Genomic DNA, 18127 nt, shown 5'->3' on the forward strand with positions numbered 1-18127 from the left:
AAAAATCTGGTTATTATACATATGGACTGTGTTGAAAGCAGTGGAATCATTAATGGCTGACAGTTTTCAGATTCCAACTGTGGATCGACTGGGAACTCTGTGATCAACATGCAATGTCAACCATGTGATTATTTGAATTAGTGTTTGTAGAACCCTTAGTGCTAGGTTTTTTGAATGATTTCCTTGCATGTCTTTTGAGGGTTTTCTTTTTCTTTTTTCTTTTTTTCCCGGGGGTGTGGTTGGAGGAGAGTAGGAGGCGATGATCAGGTGATGGTTAACTAATCTTTTACTGACTGTTATTATGACAGTTTTCATTCTCAAAATGAAGTACAAAGATGCTTTTACATTTTAGCAAAACAGGAAAAAGCTGCTGCTGAAAAAGAAGTGAAAGAGAAAGAGAGAGCTGGGAAACCCTAGATGTATTATCATCTTCTCCATTCAAATTAACAATTCATGATGAACAACAGACAATAATTTGATCACCAACACTGCTAAAATCTGCCACAAACTCAAGTTATCACTGAGCAAAAAAAGAAGAAACTAATCACTCACTTTTATTGGTTTTGGTAGCTCAGTGGATCTAGTTCTATCTTACTGCTCTTTCTCTACCATGATCGCACATACATTTGTTATTTCATAGCTACTAAGTTAAAGCAAGATAAGACCACAAGATAGGGCCATTAGCAGGATTGCAGCTTCCTTTTCATCTTGTGGGAACACTTGGTGGAAAGCCGAATTCTTACTCAAATTGATAGTGAAGTCTTCGAAACAAATCTTGTTTCTGCTACAAGGGCCTGTGAATTTGAACCTTTTCTTGTATTGCTGAGTGTAGCCATTATTATCTGATCTCTTATCCTTGCTCACGTTTGTCTTCATAGATGATATCTCATTCCCAAGAAGTCCTCCACTTGCTACTGCAGCAGCTGCCGCCATGGCTCTTCTTGCTTTCCTTTGTCGAATTCCACAAGCATTGCATAGTGACTGCACCATATGCATGATTATAAGAGACTCAAATTACAAGAAAAGAAGATTTCATTAGCTAAGAAAGGCAAGGAAACCTGATCAAAATTAAACTGAAACTCCATTGAAAGATAACGGATCCATTCCATATAGATAGATAGATGAAGTTATGGAGATTAGAACAGCAGTAAAGCATTTATTCACCTTAGGGCCTCTTGGGCCACTCCTCCAAAGGGGAGTTTTAGTAGTGTAACAGTCACTGCAAACCCTAACTGTGGTGGTGCTGCTGTTGTTGTTGGAGTAGCTGTTGCTGCTATTCTCTGTGTCTAAAGGTGAGGTTGGTGGGTTTTGATGATCTTGAAACTTGTTTTTATTCTCCACTTTTATATCTACCCCAGTTCGATCTGAATTCGACATCTTCTTCATCAATCTCATCTTTGAGGACATCCACTTGACTGATCCACCATTACTTTGATACTGATCTCCATAATTTCCTTCATAAACTGACGTTTGTTGGCCATTCATAAGGTCATGGTCCACTGTGGGAAGTGAAGGAGACTCCAGAACCTCATGATGAGCATTCGATCCAACTTTGAAAACGCACTTCATGGCCTATAATGTCATCAAAAAAGCAAGTATTAGCAGCTAAGATAACAAGATCATAAAGTTTTCGCTATTGAATTTACTCAATTAAACCCTATAACTATTCTCTCCTGACCTCTTCTTGATGTACTCCTTGCTGTAGGTCTCTGTCATAAGCACTTCCATGCTCTTGAGCTAGGTTGGAGAAGATAGAATTTGAGAGAAAAGAAGAAGATTCAGAAGAAGCAGAAGCTTTAGATGATGGACTGAAGAGTTGCAGGTAGTGGTGATTCTCATCATTAGGCTCTGCAATTGAAAATGGAGAAGGTAAAGGAGGACTAATCTGATAAACTGGATTCATGGAGGAAGAGAATGAAATTTGGGAAAGAGAGAGGAGGAGACAGAAAGACAAACAAAAAAATGAAGGAAACAAAGAACAGTCTTGTTGTTGTCCAGCAAAGGACGAGGGCATATGAGATGGGAGGTGATGAGGAGGTGGAAAACGGTCTAAAGAAGGGGACTGATCAGTATGGAGGTCAATCTCTTTTAAAGAGTCTGAGGAAAGAGAGGCCTAAAAGGAGTTCACGTGACTTCATGACACCCAGGAACACAAGTTAAAGGGACAAACCAAAAGAAGAGATGTTGCTAGAGTGCTACTACCTGACCTACAGTGACAAAACCTTATCTATAAAATGAAGAGACTAAACAAACTACAACTTGAACTCCCATAGGGCATTGAAGATGACGAACAACCACAACCCTAGAGAAATAAACATAGACCATTGGATTGGTTGCCTATCACCAAGTCCATCTGATCACCACTGAGAGTTTAAGAAGGGCATGGTCAACATTCTCAATGTTCCTTTTGAGTAGAACCCACTAAATTCAAGACCTTGAGTCGTCTAGTTTTTCAGTCTCATGGTTTGATTGCAGATAACATAGAAGAGTTCAGAGTTTTCTCACCTGAAGAACTTGACCCAAATGCGTTCTTGATTGTTGTATCTAATTAAATTTCTTGAGAGAATTATTTTTAACGGTTAGATGGGTATTTTTGTAATTAACATGTGTCCGTTTAGGGTTTTATGGTTTCTTTATGCATGAAGAGAATTTTAGGGGGTTGTGCAATGAGAGGATATGGTGTGGCCTTTGCATGGTATAGCATCTTTGGCTCTCCTTCATATTGCCAAGAACTATTAAATGCGTTTGCAGGCAAGAGACAGGGACAAAACAGTGGCCCAGTCCCCTCCATCCCCACATTTCTGCTTAGCTGATAGACTTGAACCTTGAGCCTTTCTTATCTCTCAACCCTGCCCTTTTTACCATGATCAGTTAAATTACAAGACTTTTAGTTAGGCCAGCTTTTTCTTTTTGGTCCATTGTTCTTCATTTCTTGTTTCCTAGTAGTTGGTGGAAACCCAATAACAGATATCTACCAAAAAGAAACCCAATAACAGATAGGAAACAAGAGGAATATATGCCAAAAGTAGGTTATTCACTGTTCAAAGGAAAATCTAATCCACAAGGGTATATGAGGGAAACAACTACATTTTGGCCATTCATAAGTTGTGGATCTCATACCTTAGAATTGAAGTGGGTTTTCTACACTCATGTAGATATTTTGGGGTATTCAGAAGGGAACTAGGTTGGTCCTTTCAGCTATTAATTTGTATGGCTCTCTTTGATTTATCCTTAGCCGATTAAAAACTTGGATAGCTGTATCATCCGTGATACCATCTGTCCATTTAAGCATAATCCAAGAGAAATTTTGTCTTCAATACAAGGAGAGAGAACAGATCCAAAACTTTCATTGAAACAACAGCTAAGTATCAAATATACTTTGCTTGGTTTTATAAAGACATCAAGATTTTTTTTCCCTAATATTTTTTGTAAAAGATCGAACTAATGAGCAAATTTTTATTTTTTTCCCACTTTAAATAATGAGGGTATCACTAGAAGTATCTGCTATAGACTACCCTTTCCAAGTAGGTTTATCCTCAATAGGATAAATCCACCACTTGTTTGTAGTTAACATCTTAATCCCCAAACTTTTCTAAGATTAATAACATAAGTTTGTGCAAGTTGGGATTTTCTATCAGTATTGTACTCTCCTCACACTTCTTCACTACATGGTTAAGATGAGAGTCCATCTTTGAATGCTGATACAGTGAACCATAAGTGGGTAGAGGCAAGTCCTTCTCTTAAACATGTGGTGGAGGGATTTGAGGGGAGCACAATCCTCTACTCCAACATATTGAGAATCTAGACTCAACTTGCACTTGGTCATGTCTCTTGGAATGTATTTTAAGTTGATTTTGCATTCTTATCTAATGATGAAATTTATTATTTTTTATATGTCAATATGAACACAAAAAAACAATGAACAATAACAAACACAAGTATAAACAACTTAGAGATTTAGCAAAATTCACACACCAAAGAGGTTGGCTCAATTTACAATGACCAACACCTCTTAGTGAAGAGGTCAATGTTCGACTCTCCTTGGTGGTATATACAATAGCCCCACACCCAATATACATAAATTCGCCCATTTCAAAAAGGAACCTAGAAAGTATAAAGCTTCCTCCATGGATGAAGCTAGAGAACTTTCATTGTGTATGCCAAAATACTCTAATGGAGATCTCCAAAAACACTTGGAATGGCGTTTCATACTCTCACCCAAAACCCTAAGCCAAAAAATCCATGAATTTCACTTATTTTTACTTGGTTATACAATAAAAATATACATCTACTCCCAAGGTAGACTAGTCTATTAGATCATATTGGTCCAAAGCCCAAACCCTGAACACACCCATCAATCATGGACAACAACAACAATAACCATAATCTAATCCCCAACACAACGGGGTCAGCTACATGGATCCTTGCAAGGTTAAATAAAAGAGAAAAGGGAAGTAACAATGATAAACTTAAGCATATAAAGATAATTAGGAGAGAGTACTCAAGGTAGTATTCCAGGGATGTCACTTTATCTGGTTCAGCCGAACGGATTCTGACTACTTCTTCAATATTGAATAAGTCTACATGTACCTCTCGTAGCTTCATCTAGTCAAATCTGATCACTCTTCCATACAGATTTCTATAACAGACTCACAAATTATCCCTTTGTTCATCTTTGAAGCTCTTCATCCTTATACAATTAATAGCCACAATAATGCCCCAAATTTTCTTATATAAATAAATAATTTTATTGGACTAAAATAAAATGTTCATCTATTTGTTTTTATGATGAGGAGCTAGGCTACGTACAGAGTCTAGAAATCACTCCCGAATGCATGATTGAGGAAGAGATTGATTCCTCGATAAGGATGCATACCTCTCCCTCTCTCTGTCTTTATAAATCATGTTGGGCTGACAATACTGTTCGAGTATGTCCAAGTAAAGGGTAGTTTTCACAAGGCTCCTTGCAATCTAAGGGACATAACCTTCGTGTCCCTTTGTGGCTATAAGACACTTTGTCCTTAAGGCATAAGGACCCAACATCACTATCACACTCAGACGCTGATGAGGTGGCTAATGCATGCATGGCTTACAATTTTTGTGGCCCTCAAATATCAGTATGGCGTGTGCCTGCCATCACCATCAGCTATGATTGAGACTGGCTTTATTTAATTTGTTGACATTTTCTGGTTCAAATTTGGTTGATTTCAATATCTCTCATTTTGCCCATATATTTAAGTTAATCAATTACAATTAAATTGGTCTGACCAGACCTAAAATAAATAGGTACCATTAAATTAATGATATATTTAGATTGGCTTTTATCCAGCCTTTTTTTTGCGGTGGAAATTCACTCTTATCGAAAAAGCTCAGTTTTGTTTAGGGGTTTGCTGTCAAGATATTGTAGCACAAAATCACAAAACTGCTGGTTCAGTAGTCATGTCATGGGCTAATCACATGGTCATTTAATGTTCAATCATTTGGTATTAATATAAGTACATAATCAATAGTGTAGAGTTTTATTTTGGGAAACAGCTCCCCCCCCCCCCCCCCCCCCCCAAAAAAAAAAAAGAAGGAAGAAGGGAGAAGAGAGAGAGAAAATAGTTTATGAGTTTGTTTGGATGCCTCTCCCCCTCAAGGTCAGAAATTTTCCCGAAATTCATTGTGATATATAGCCATGTTTAGACCAGATTTCGACCCCCCAATTTCGGGGGAATTTTAGTTAATTTTGGGCCTAAATTTGGTGTCTATCCTAATTTGATGCCAATAAACACGTTGGAATTGCTGATAATTGATGTTCTTGATCGGCATATACCCGATTATATACGGATAAAACTAGAATTCTATAACATTATTTTAAACAATTAAACCAAAATAAATATGCACAAAGACAATAAACATCATTAAAATACTAGTATACAAGTAAAACTAAGATATACTTGCGTTGGCACCACCTGTATCATGTCAATACCCAAGTACTATGCCTCTTGGTGGATCCATCTGTTGTATGTCATGTGATCTCATGCTACAAAGCCCAAAAGCTACAGTTACGAGCTTCTCCTCCATTATTTTTTAAAAGTCATTCCATATCATTTCATGCTAATGGTTATGAATGTACAAAGAAACTAGAGCTTTGTAATTGGCGTCATCTATAGATGCAAAACTACCCGATCAGGAGGGTAATGTGAATAGAGATATGGAAGAGAGTCAAGAAACCTTGCTGGGTGTGGTGGTGCTGGTTCATATGATGGTAGGTTTACTTTCATACCATATTGGTATACTGCTTCCAACATAACAGTTGACCCCGAGCCATTGGGAGGGATAATCGGGACATTCTGGATGATGATGACCCCAACCATCATAACCCCCACATAAGTAGATGTAGAGCCTCTAGAATCATCTAAGCTCATGGATAATCCATCATTATACCCATAGTAGTACGAACTCCTAGAAGATAGGTATGTACCATCGTGTCCATAAGCGGGAGGGAAAACATAACCATAAGCCCCATAGCCATAAGGAGATGTGGAGCCTAAGGATTCCTCCAAGCTCATGGGCCCCATCACTTTCGATAAGCTGTCTGTCGAATCTAAATAGTTGTATGATCCATACGATTGAGTATCGTCACTATAACCATAGCCATGCATGTGTTGCTGCTCCTCCCCATGACCCTCCTCCCTCCTTAGCTGAGTGTTGGTCATAAGACGACCACGATGAAGCTCACCACCATTATCGTCATCCTGGGTGGCATGTGTGTATTGAGTCTCTCCAGTGTATCTCTCCAGGGATGCTATGTCTTTGATAATGGAACATATAATCGCTTTTGTACTCCACCACCACCAAGACTATCGTCAGCATCATCATCCCTTTGAGTCTGATTGGGACTAGGAGCAAGGGTGTACTCTGGATCATCCTCATGCGTGCCAGGCTCCATCATCCAATCCTCATCCGCAGTGGCGGCAGTGCATGCGCTTGCCCCTCTCGAGATGCCATGTACTCATCTACATCAACTCCCATAGCTTGAGCAATGAATGGGTCTGGCCTACCTCCAAGCTGGTCCAACACCGGCTCACCCTTGTCTAACAACCAATCAATGAGGGGATGTTGCTCATCTACAGTGACCTTGAAGATATCATCGAGCTAGATGTCCTTGTCCCCTATCACGGTTAGCGTGTATCCTAGCATGCTCTATCTTCAACCTCAAGTTATAGTAGCAATACACAAGGTCATTTAGGCGCTAACTTCCCTACATGTTCCTCCTCTTAGAGTGAATCATGCCAAATGTACTCCAGTTCTTCTTGCACCCAGAAGCAAAGCAAGTCTTGGAAAGGATCTTCACTACCACTCTCCAAAGGTTCTCTGCATCTCCCCCATACAAAACCCACCACTTAGCTACATTATCACAAATGCATTAAATTAATACTTTAATGCTTAATAAAAATTTCTACTTATATAGTTATATGTAAAATGTAATAATAATAATAATCATGCATCTAACCTAGATCATAATTTTGTCGATTATGTACAACAACATCTGAACCAAAGACCCCAAGTGCATCCCTCAACATCTTTATCTATAACCATTTGTATTTATGGTTAGCTAAATTCTTTCAAAAATAAAAAGCAAGTACTAAGTTCTAAATCCCTGATATCTCACCTCCATGTGGCAATTTGAATGGACAATTAAGTTCGGCTCCAACTTCGAAATAACCTGCATGACGGCATTAAGCAGGTCTGATCTTAACCCCAAATTTTTGTTATACTGATATTTGGGATTGAGATAATAGGATGCACAATTCTCAAACTCACAATTAGAGACTTGGACCTGTCATTGAATGAATTACTAATATCTACTACAATACAAATTAATAATCCTTACTAATTACTTACCCACCCTATGATCAGATGCATTAAATGAGTGGTCCGTCGAGCGTGCACAATATTTAAGTAAGTAGTGTGGTCTCTGGGTTTGCTCTTTTTATGGCTATCTTCGCGCTCAAGTGTTGCATTAATGTGTGGGCATAGTGGGGCCCCTCAGGGAAGAGTCAACCATAAGCAAGACCTTGACTATGGCTCCAGGGTCTCTAGCACAATAGTCACATTCCTCCAAAAATCATCAAATGAGATCGTCGCATGTGCTGTGCGCCCACTATTCGTACTAAATTATCACAAACACATTATGTTAATAATAGATACTACATACTAGATATTCTTCTTCTTCTTCTTCTTCTTTTTTGTTGTAAGTACATACTAGATATTCATAGTATAAATGTATAAAAACTTGTTAAATGAAATAGTAGAGAGAAGAAGAAAAAATACTTACTTGGAACCAACCCAAGAAAACCACTCTTCTGATGCAAACATAGCTCTAAGGTCCACCTTCCTCTCTTGGGTACTACTGAGGGTAACGAAATTCGCGGCAAATCTCGTCGGACTGGGTCGCACCAACTCATCGTCACATGCTCGTTTCATCATATCCAGAGCAGCGCTATGATTATAGATGAAACTAGTTACATGCACGGCCCTCTCCACTGTGGTCTGGATAATACTGATCTTACTGATGTCCTTTAACATGAGGTCATTACAGTGAGTTGCGCAGGGTGTCCAATAGAGATTATACCCAAGTGTTTTATAAGTACCTCACCTACCTTCTTGAAGTTGGAGCCATTGTCGGTGACAATCTGCACCACATTATTCTTCCTAACTTCATCGATTACATCATGCAAGAGTCCAAGTATATACTTGTAGTCTTTTGTTTGGCTAGTAGCATCTAGGGATTTTAAAAAAATGGTCTTACTATCACAATATGCCATAAAGTTGATGCTAGACTTTCTTGTTGAACCGGTCCATCCATCACACATAATGTTGCATCCATATGACCCCCACATGATCTCAAACCACTGATGAACTCCTACAACTCCTTCTTTTCCTCAATCAGTAAGGTGATCATCACCTCTCTAGGGGGTGGGACCAGCATATCTAGGACATGCTTCTGCAATAGTGTCAATTATATTTTTGTAATACGGACCATGTGTTGTGTTTGCTGGAATAGAACTATAATACATCCACTTCGCCACTGCCTTCTTCACCTTCTTAACCATCCCTTTACATGCACTTGTAATCTTGGGCTGCTTGGCCCCCTTCCTTCTGAAAATGAGGATCCTACTCTAAGATAGGATAGGATCCTTCATCTGTGGATAGTCACATGGTGTCGGTGGATCTGTTGTAGGAGTGGCCCTCTAACATTGTGATCGGCTAAACATACCACGAATACCACCCCTATCCCTAGATCTAGATACTCCAGCCCCAAATCCACATGCTCCAGCACCTGCAACCCTAGAGGGACTAGCTCCTGTAAATCTAGCTCTAGCCCTCTCCTGCTTTTGGTACTGCATCTCTCTACTCTCAACCATCGCCAATCTAATATCCTCTCCTCCTGTTCTCTAATATCAACGAGATCAACATCCCGATTAGAATCTGAATCAACTCTATAAGATGACAGTGCCCGCACTACCTCTTCCAATGCAACATTCACCCTCCTCTTCTCATGTTTCTTCTTCCCCTTTGCTTTCTCCAGATCTCTTACTACCTTCACCATATCAACATGCACCTCAGTGCACTTGGCCATATCCTTCGAACTACCAATGATATGAGCCTTAAACTTGCTAATACCACTTGAGTTCAATTCCTTACCACAGAAGTTGCATCTTGTCCTACTTTTGTTTCTATCAATAGCAACACCATACTGCTATGCTGGATCAACTCTCCCCCTCACTATTGCTCCTTGTGGTTGTCCTTGTCCCTGGCCTTACTGTCTTCCCTGTGAGCCTACTCCTCTCCCATTGCTAAACATAATAATTGTTGCATCGAAAATGATTGCATAAGCAATTAAACAATACCAAAATAATTTTCTCTACATAAAAAAACAATCATGTATATAGGTAGCAGCTTTTTCTATTTTTATAAATACAAAATGAATATTTAAAAAATTTTCGACAAAAGAAAAGGCTGCCATATCAAAACAGACAATGAAACCACAAAAGCAACACTCGAAAATACTTATATAGCTATTCCAAAATTTTCAAAATCATTTCCTTATTTGTTCCTTATTTTTTCTCCTTTTTCCATAATTATTTTATATATATTTTTTAATAATTTTAAAAAATAATTAATTATTTATCGGGTCAAAAAATATTCCAACTCCATGAGTCTTTAGATCAACCCATGGAGATCCACACATATTTTTTTCAATCACGATACAACACATACATCATGGAAAAAGTAAGCATTTATAATGTAGAAAAATACAATTTTTTATGCCCAAAACTAAATAAATAAATTACTTTGCGGAAAAAAATTCCAACTTTGTGCGTTTGTAGATCGGCTTACTATGTTTAACATATAATAATTTCATGCCAATGCAGGGTTGGTTGAGTGGTAAAGATCTAAACTTCTCAGTGGAGACGTCTTAGGTTTGACCCTTGCGGACGACATTACATTTCCAGTATTAAAAAAATACTAGTACCAATTATATATAATAGTTTCATACTCATCCAACAACATTATGGCATGCATTTTGAAAAAAAAAAAATTGGAGAACAATGGTGGTTTTGATGCGGGTTATGTTTCGCCAACCACCGAACGGGCTGAAATTTGGCAATATGTTGCACCATGCTCCCTAATTTGATCTTCATGTTTCTAGGGTTATTGTGGACTATTTGCACTCTTATATTGTGGGGATTTCTTTGGAATTGGAGATCATTCTTGTCTTAATTTAAAAGGTGAAGAAATACATTGTTATATGTGTATTTGAGTTATTCTAAATTCTCATTTATATTAATGTTGTATATTCATTAGGAAATGCGTGACTTTGCACGAATTGAAGATAATGTGATTTTTATGTTTATTTACTATTCAATTTACATAAATGATGATTGTGAACATGATGTGTTTGGATTGGATGGTAGGACACTGTCCACATATATTTATATACCGACTGTGATTGTGGATTCGCCCATTACCCTGATACATTGATGATAATTGTCTAGATGTGTTGGATAGGAAACCCTTGAGTACTAATGCCCTTTTGGCAGGGGTATTAAACCCGAGTGACCCGTGGTAGCACTAGCTAGTCATGTGTGCATCAAGCATGCCCACTGTTATCATGTGATGGTAGAGTTGCATATGTTAGGGTTAGGCTCATGGGGCGTCCAAAAGAAGGCTTGAGTGCCATGAGGAGACATGAGAGACATCGGCCCCAACATATGTGGATGACCATAAGGTTAAGGAACGGGGTCCAACAAATGTCTCCGGTTGAGGACATCATTCCTAGGTGGAGAAGGATATTGGACCAAAAGGGCACTAAGCATGAGGGAAGGTATCTAGACCACATGTATAATACTTTATGACTTTGCATTGGCCTAGGGTTATCCCTAACACACGCCAGTTCTTAGACCAAATGGTGATGTGAGAGAGTGATGACCTATTCCCCAGCCACAGTTTGATGTGACTTGACCCAGCTACCACGAAGAATCCAAAAGACGTCTCATGTTGAGGGAGAGTGACAAGACCGCCAAGGGGAGGCTAGTGTGTAATTTAATGCGTGTCTACCATTGAGATTTGATTGCTAGAGTTAAAAAAGTATACTTGCATACTCATTCATTTATTCATCTCATTTATAGGTATACATAGATTGCTTATTGGAATATGCAATGGATGCATGATATATGGTCATGTAGACTTTAGTGAGTTTTTCAACTATCTTATTATAAGTTATGAAGATTCCATTCAAGCGGAGAGTTTGACACTGCATGAATTCTGTGAGGGACTAACAAGCAAGGATGCAAGGGTGCATGGAGACTTGTGCCCATATTCGGATTGCTCCTATGGAGTCAAGTACTATTGAGGTAATGACTATCACTTATGAGATTGTAGCTGCCCTTGTGACCATTTGTTATATCCTTCTTATAGAACCAATAAATGGTGGTGCTACCTAGTCTTTTTAGCTTCTTTGAGAATATAGACTTCCGTTGTTGAACAATTACTTCTTAAACTCTGATATTGATTGACTAACCTTGGATAATGACTTTGAATTCAAATCATGGGTAATTGTAATAACTTTAATATTATGACTTTTATTTGATACTTTATTCTCCTATCTTGCTCTTGGATTATGCTATGTTGTAGTATTGTTATGGATTGACACTAAACCTAGATCATGTAGTGTTATCACCCCCATGGGTATTCAGGGGAGTCTGGATTCAGCTGGGGTGGGGTGTGACAGAGTAGGTATAAAAGCTCAAGTTTATTTTCAATCCTAACCTAAATACTACATAGTGGGAGCATCTCAAATCACCGATCCATAAGTGACTCAACTAGGTTAGAAGTGAATAATAGGTTTCAACCACTAACTTGAAACAAACAATGGAGTGAATGAGCATAATGGAGCTAAATGAAATAATACATGTTGGAAAATGCCAAGTCAGCATTTGCCACATCAGTCTCCAATCAGTTTTGATGATGACAAACACTCTACTAATGTTTCCATGTAGATATGTTTTGTCCAGCTCATCACTGCAGAGAATCTCGTTGTAAATATCCGGTTCAAAGAAATTTCCGGAGAGTCAAGCTCAAGATCAAACCATCTTAGACAAAGAACCAAAGTCAAGAGGAGAGCATCAAGATCACTGATCAAGATCAAGTCAAAGATCAAGACTTAGACTAAATCAGGGCTTAGGACACCTTTGCATACACACACACATGTAAATGCATCCATAATATGTAATCCATGTTACTAGAGTAACCTAGGACATATTAGTAAGGTGTACAACGCTTAGGATTGTCAAAAAGATCCGAAAATCCAAGCCATATCCCAACCCAAAACTGTTTAGAAAAACAGAGCCCAGACAGATGTCCGTCTGAGCAGACGGACGTCCGTCTGTTTTGATAACTCTGTTTCTCAGAAACAACAGAAGGCCAGACGGGATTTCCGTGCATGCAGCCAGTCCCGACGAGCCGACGGATGACCGTCTGGGCAGACGAACGTCCGTTTGGCCCAGATTTGACTATAACGGCTAGTTTAAAGAGAATATCTTCTACAGCTGTTTGTAATGGATACCTTTGAGACGGATGACTGTCTGGGCAGACGGACGTCCGTCTGGAACAAAATCTTGCAAAGATTTTATATTCGTTGGGGAAATGGGGAAGGTAGTAACTTGGGGTCTATAAAAGCCCAACTCCCCCCATTTGAGAATCATCCTTCTCCCCCCCCCCCCCATCAAGCACATATTCACTCACAAGTGAAAAAGCAAAGTTTTGGTGTTTTTATCATTATTGCTGTCCTCCCAACTCCGGTTAACTTTGAGGGATTCCCAAAGTTGAAGCTTTCACTGAAGCAAAGTCTAGAGTTATTGAAAACCGCTGAAGTATATTGATTCTTGATTCATTCATTGCATCACTTGCACTCAAAGGGTAAAGGGTTACTCTCCTTTGATAGGTAATATCTAATACTTTTCGTATTGTGAATTGGCTATTTTAATTCTAGTCTAGGTTGATTAGAATTCATTGAATTGGATACTCTTGTCCGTGAACGAAGATTGTATTGGATACTCTTGTCCGTGAAGGAAGATTGTAAAGGGTACTCTTGCCCCGAAACGAAGATTGTAAGGGTTTGATTCTCTACCCACTGTATTGAAAGAGATTCGTTAGTGGAAACACTCTCTTGAGGCTAAGAGAGGAGTGGACGTAGACTCGTAGAGTCGAACCACTATAAATTCTGTGTTTGTGATTGCTGTTTTTCATTAGATTTTATCTTGAACTGTCAATCCATTTTGAAATTACAACTAAACCGGAAAATTGTTATAAACCACTAGGTACAACCTAATCACCCCCCCCCTAGGTTGCACCAACAATACATAATAATCATATCAAATCCAAAGTCCCATGGTGAGAATAAAAAACCAAGCATAAGCTACAATAGTATATATAAAGTAATAAAAGTGCATAAGTCTTAAAAATATTACAAATGCAATATCAAGTGTAAACATGTGAACAATCACACATACAAAGTACATAATACATGTCCATAACTAACATAAGCTTCGTTGGGTAACTCAGGATCAAACATGCATCAAAAGGTGAACCAAAATGCTAGTACTCTGGACATGGTGGAGGAGGAGGCATGTACTGACACATGAAGTTCTCCTAATGGATGACACAGTCTTATACATAACTCGCCGTCGGAACATATCCTGCTAGAGGGTCTCAATCTCCACAATCTGGAGCTCCACATTGCGCTAGCTAAGCTCGATCTTCCCTAGTGAAGCCAAGAGCATTGCCCACTGAGAGGGGTCAACGGTGAGAGTGACAGATGCCGGTGGGACCTCCCTAGCTCGGGAAGACTCACCCTCCTCCTCCTCCTCCTGTATCTGATCCTCCTCACCATTAGTCAATAATATAGGAGAGTTGGGTCCATCCTGAAGACCCATCTACGAGAGAGAAGTCTCCTCCCTACATTCTCAGCCATGCCCTCCTGTACCTCCTTCGTATCACTGAAATCCACCTTGAAGTACCTGCAAATGTGGGTCAAGAGCCGCTCAAATCCTTGTTTCGCCCCCCCCCCCCCGGGGTTTCTAGATAGTGTAGGAGAGGTTTGTTGGATACCCTACGTATATGACAAAGGTGACAAAAGCTTGCATCAAGGAACTCTCATCCTAGTGCCCATTTTTGGGCACGATATTGGGGCTCACGATGCTAGAGATGAGTCTGGGAGAAGGGAGCATACTTTTTCCCTGGCGAATGTGATCATACTCACGATTGTACAACATGGTAAAGATCACGAGTCGCTTGGAGGATGGACTCATCCCCACCCCCAAGCGGGATCCATCTCTGCTCATCATGGGCATACGATACCCCTAAAATGCCAGCAAGAGACTCAGTGTTAAAGTGAATAAAAGTACCTCACACCCAAGACGAGATAGAAAGCATTGTGTCCCCTCTAACGACCTCCTCCTCTATGAAGTTCAAGTTACTGTAGAAGTAGCGAATCAGCTCGGGATAGGCTGGCTCATCGAGATCCAATATGCAACTCCATCCCAATGCCCCAAATCTCTCCTCGATCCTAAATGGAGCAACGGGGTGAGGCTCCACAAACCTATCGTACTCGATGGGTCTATCTCTAAAGTAGTGGTTGTATAAGAATTTTGCCTTAGCTGTGCCAAACAAGTCTAGACACTGTATAACGCGCCCGCGGCCTCAAGCAGCACTGTAGCCACCCTTGAGTGCATGTCTACTACTACGATGAGCCATCTAAGATTAAAAGAAGAAATAAAGGGGAAATAAGGAAAAGTGGAGAAAATGCCATGAATAGTGAATTTTTTGAAAAATATGACAGATGGATCAAATGAGATGCAGATCTGAGCTAAAATGCATGGGAATGTAACAAGGATGTTGTAAATGGTGTGAATCTACTATAATATTAAATTTCCATAGGTGAAAATGCGGAGAGATATCAAATCTAGCATGGATTTGAAGTGAAGTCACAAAGAAATGATATAGAAAGGAAGCCTACATATGATCCCACGAAGAAAATGTTGTTGGATCTTGCATTGGTAGGCCGCACAGAGCAAGAATTACCCAGGAAATGTAGTGGGACCCCACACAAGAGTAAGAGAACCAGAGAGATGGAGAAAATGAGGAAGAAAGAGGGGTAGTTGCACATATATGCACCCGCCGCTGCCCGCACCTGGACCTAGCGGTCCATGTTCGACCGGCCCCATTTAGGGGCTAGTCGACCAAACTAGATTAGGCCAACTCAACCATGACTCGAGCAATTTTGGCTGAGTCATGGGTTGGGGATACCGCGCGGTCGACCAATCAGACCAACTAGTCACCCAAACGGTCCTCCCCTATGAATTTTTTTTTTTGAATTCCAAAAGCTTGGCAGTCGACTGAATGGTTGACTGGCCAATCAACCGGTCCATGTTCTAATGGGTTTTTGAAGTCCCAAAGAGGTGGCGGTTGCATGGATGGTTGACCAAAATTAACCGGGCCATCTGACCTGCCCAAGTGAAGGTCATTTTTGGGCCATTTTGGTGTTTTAAAAGATTCCTATGCATGTGTATACATCAATTGGTTATATTTCTTGGATTCAATGCATGAGATTGGATGAATAAGATTTTTCTCATGTGATTTGGAAATGATGAAGTTTTGTGATTTATGACAGGATAGTTAACTTGAGAGACCAATGGTTGGGAATGGCAATGCTAGTAGTTCCAGTCATGAAGATGGAAGCGGGGTTCCTCCTCCTCAAGCGGAAGTACCACCTCCTTGCATGCAAGGGATGCTATCAATGAACCAAGGGAATTGGAATGTACCTTATGGTAATGAAGCTGGGACCTCCACTCAAGGAGAGAATGATGGGAATTATGGTTTAGGGCCCGATTCTAAACTCATGGAGCATTTCCTCAAGCTGCAAGTTCCCGCATTCACCGAAATCACAAAAGATCCCTTGCTCTCAAGTAAGTGGCTAAGAGAAATGGAGAAGGCTTTCAATTTGAGATGCACCGAAGACCAAAAGATTTTGTGCACCAAAACAAAAGTTGCAACATGAAGTGGATGCATGGTGGAATGCCACACAACACCAGGTAGTGACATGGGAGATGTTTAAGGAAGCCTTTTTCCATAACTATTTTCTGGTATTAGTCAGGGAAGCTGAGGAGATGCAGTTCGTGGCACTCCAACAAGGATAACAAAATTCAAAGAGCTCTTTTTCTTTGCCCTAGTTCTCATGAAGGTTGATATTGAGAAGGCTAAGAAATTTTTCCAAGGGTTAGGCCTACTATTAGGACTTACATGGCCATCCAACCCATTGAGAATTATGTTTATGTAGTGCAGTCGGCCAAGAAAATTGAAGAAGGGGAAAGGGAGAGCTACCAGTTACAGAGGAATTTAGCAAATAGAGGAAGCAGTCAATATGTGAACAAGAACCAGGGAAGACTCAAGAGGCACACGTCCTACCCTACCACACAATTTCAGCCAAGGTACAGGGTTTGGACAAGGAAACATTGGTGATTCAGTTCGCCCAGTTGGTGCCCTCAGCCTTTGGGACCAATTTATGCAAATCCACGCCTAGTTTCCGGTCCTAGGCCAGCAACAACAACACCATAACAAAATGAAATCATTTGTTTCATTTTTCGAAAGCCTGGACACATGTCCCGTGTGTGCCCTCAGAAAGGGAACCAACCTGCAGCATCGTTAGGACTGACTTAGTACCCTCAAGCAAGGAAAGTGTTCAGTTGGACAAGGATAGAGACAGAGACAAACTAGAGTTATGATGTAATAACAGGTACACTTCCTATAGCTTCAATTCCTACATTTGTATTGTTTGACACTGGAGCATCACCTTCTTTCATTACATCATCATTTATGAAGCGTGCTTCCTTACTACCTAGAAAATTGAGTCATGAGTTGGGGCGTTAATACACCTATTCAATCCATAGTAAAACTTGATGAATTGGTCAGACCTTGTCCTGTGATTGTGGAAAGAAAAGACCTAGATGCCCATCTTGAAAAGCTAGACATGAAAATTTTTGATGCAATCCTAACATGGATTGCCATATCTTATGTATTTGACTTATTCTAAATTGTTATTTATATTGATGTTGTATATTCATTATGAAATGCGTGAAACTTTGCACGAACGAAAGGTAATGTGATATTTATGTTTATTTACTATTCAATTAACATAAATGATGATTGTGAACATTATGTGTTTGGATTGGACGGTAGGACATTGTCCACTTATATTTCTGTACCGATTGTGATTGTGGGATTGCCCATTACCCTGGTGCATGCTTGATAAGTGTCTAGATGTGTTGGATAGGAACCCTTGAGTATTACTACCCTCTCAACAGGGGTATTGAAGCTAAGTGACCTACAATGGCTTGGTCCTGTGTGCATCAAGCAAGTCCATTGTCATCATGTTATGGTTGGTGCATGCTCGATAAGTGTCTAGATGTGTTGGATAGGGAACCCTTGAATATTACTACCCTCTCGACAGGGGTATTGAAGCCAAGTGACCTGCGGTAGCACTGGCTTGACCTTGTGTGCATCAAGCAAGTCCATTGTC

The 18127-nt window shown here is 39.8% G+C and overlaps 1 protein-coding gene across 1 annotated transcript; it reads right to left on the reverse strand.

Moving 5' to 3' along the window:
- Positions 1–270: 270 nt before the first annotated feature.
- Positions 271–2076, reverse strand: LOC149011618 (putative GATA transcription factor 22). Its single transcript, XM_089162083.1, has 3 exons — positions 1679–2076; positions 1165–1572; positions 271–981 (listed from the first exon to the last, which is right to left on the reverse strand). Exons 1-3 carry the CDS (start codon positions 2012–2014, stop codon positions 649–651), a joined length of 1077 nt encoding a protein of 358 aa, XP_089018209.1. The 5' UTR covers positions 2015–2076; the 3' UTR covers positions 271–648.
- Between the last annotated feature and the right edge of the window lie 16051 nt (positions 2077–18127).

The sequence above is a fragment of the Hakea prostrata genome, chromosome 7 (genome assembly GCF_041222555.1).
Source record: "Hakea prostrata isolate BN-2017 chromosome 7, UWA_Hpros_2, whole genome shotgun sequence".
NCBI classification, from domain to species: domain Eukaryota; kingdom Viridiplantae; phylum Streptophyta; class Magnoliopsida; order Proteales; family Proteaceae; genus Hakea; species Hakea prostrata.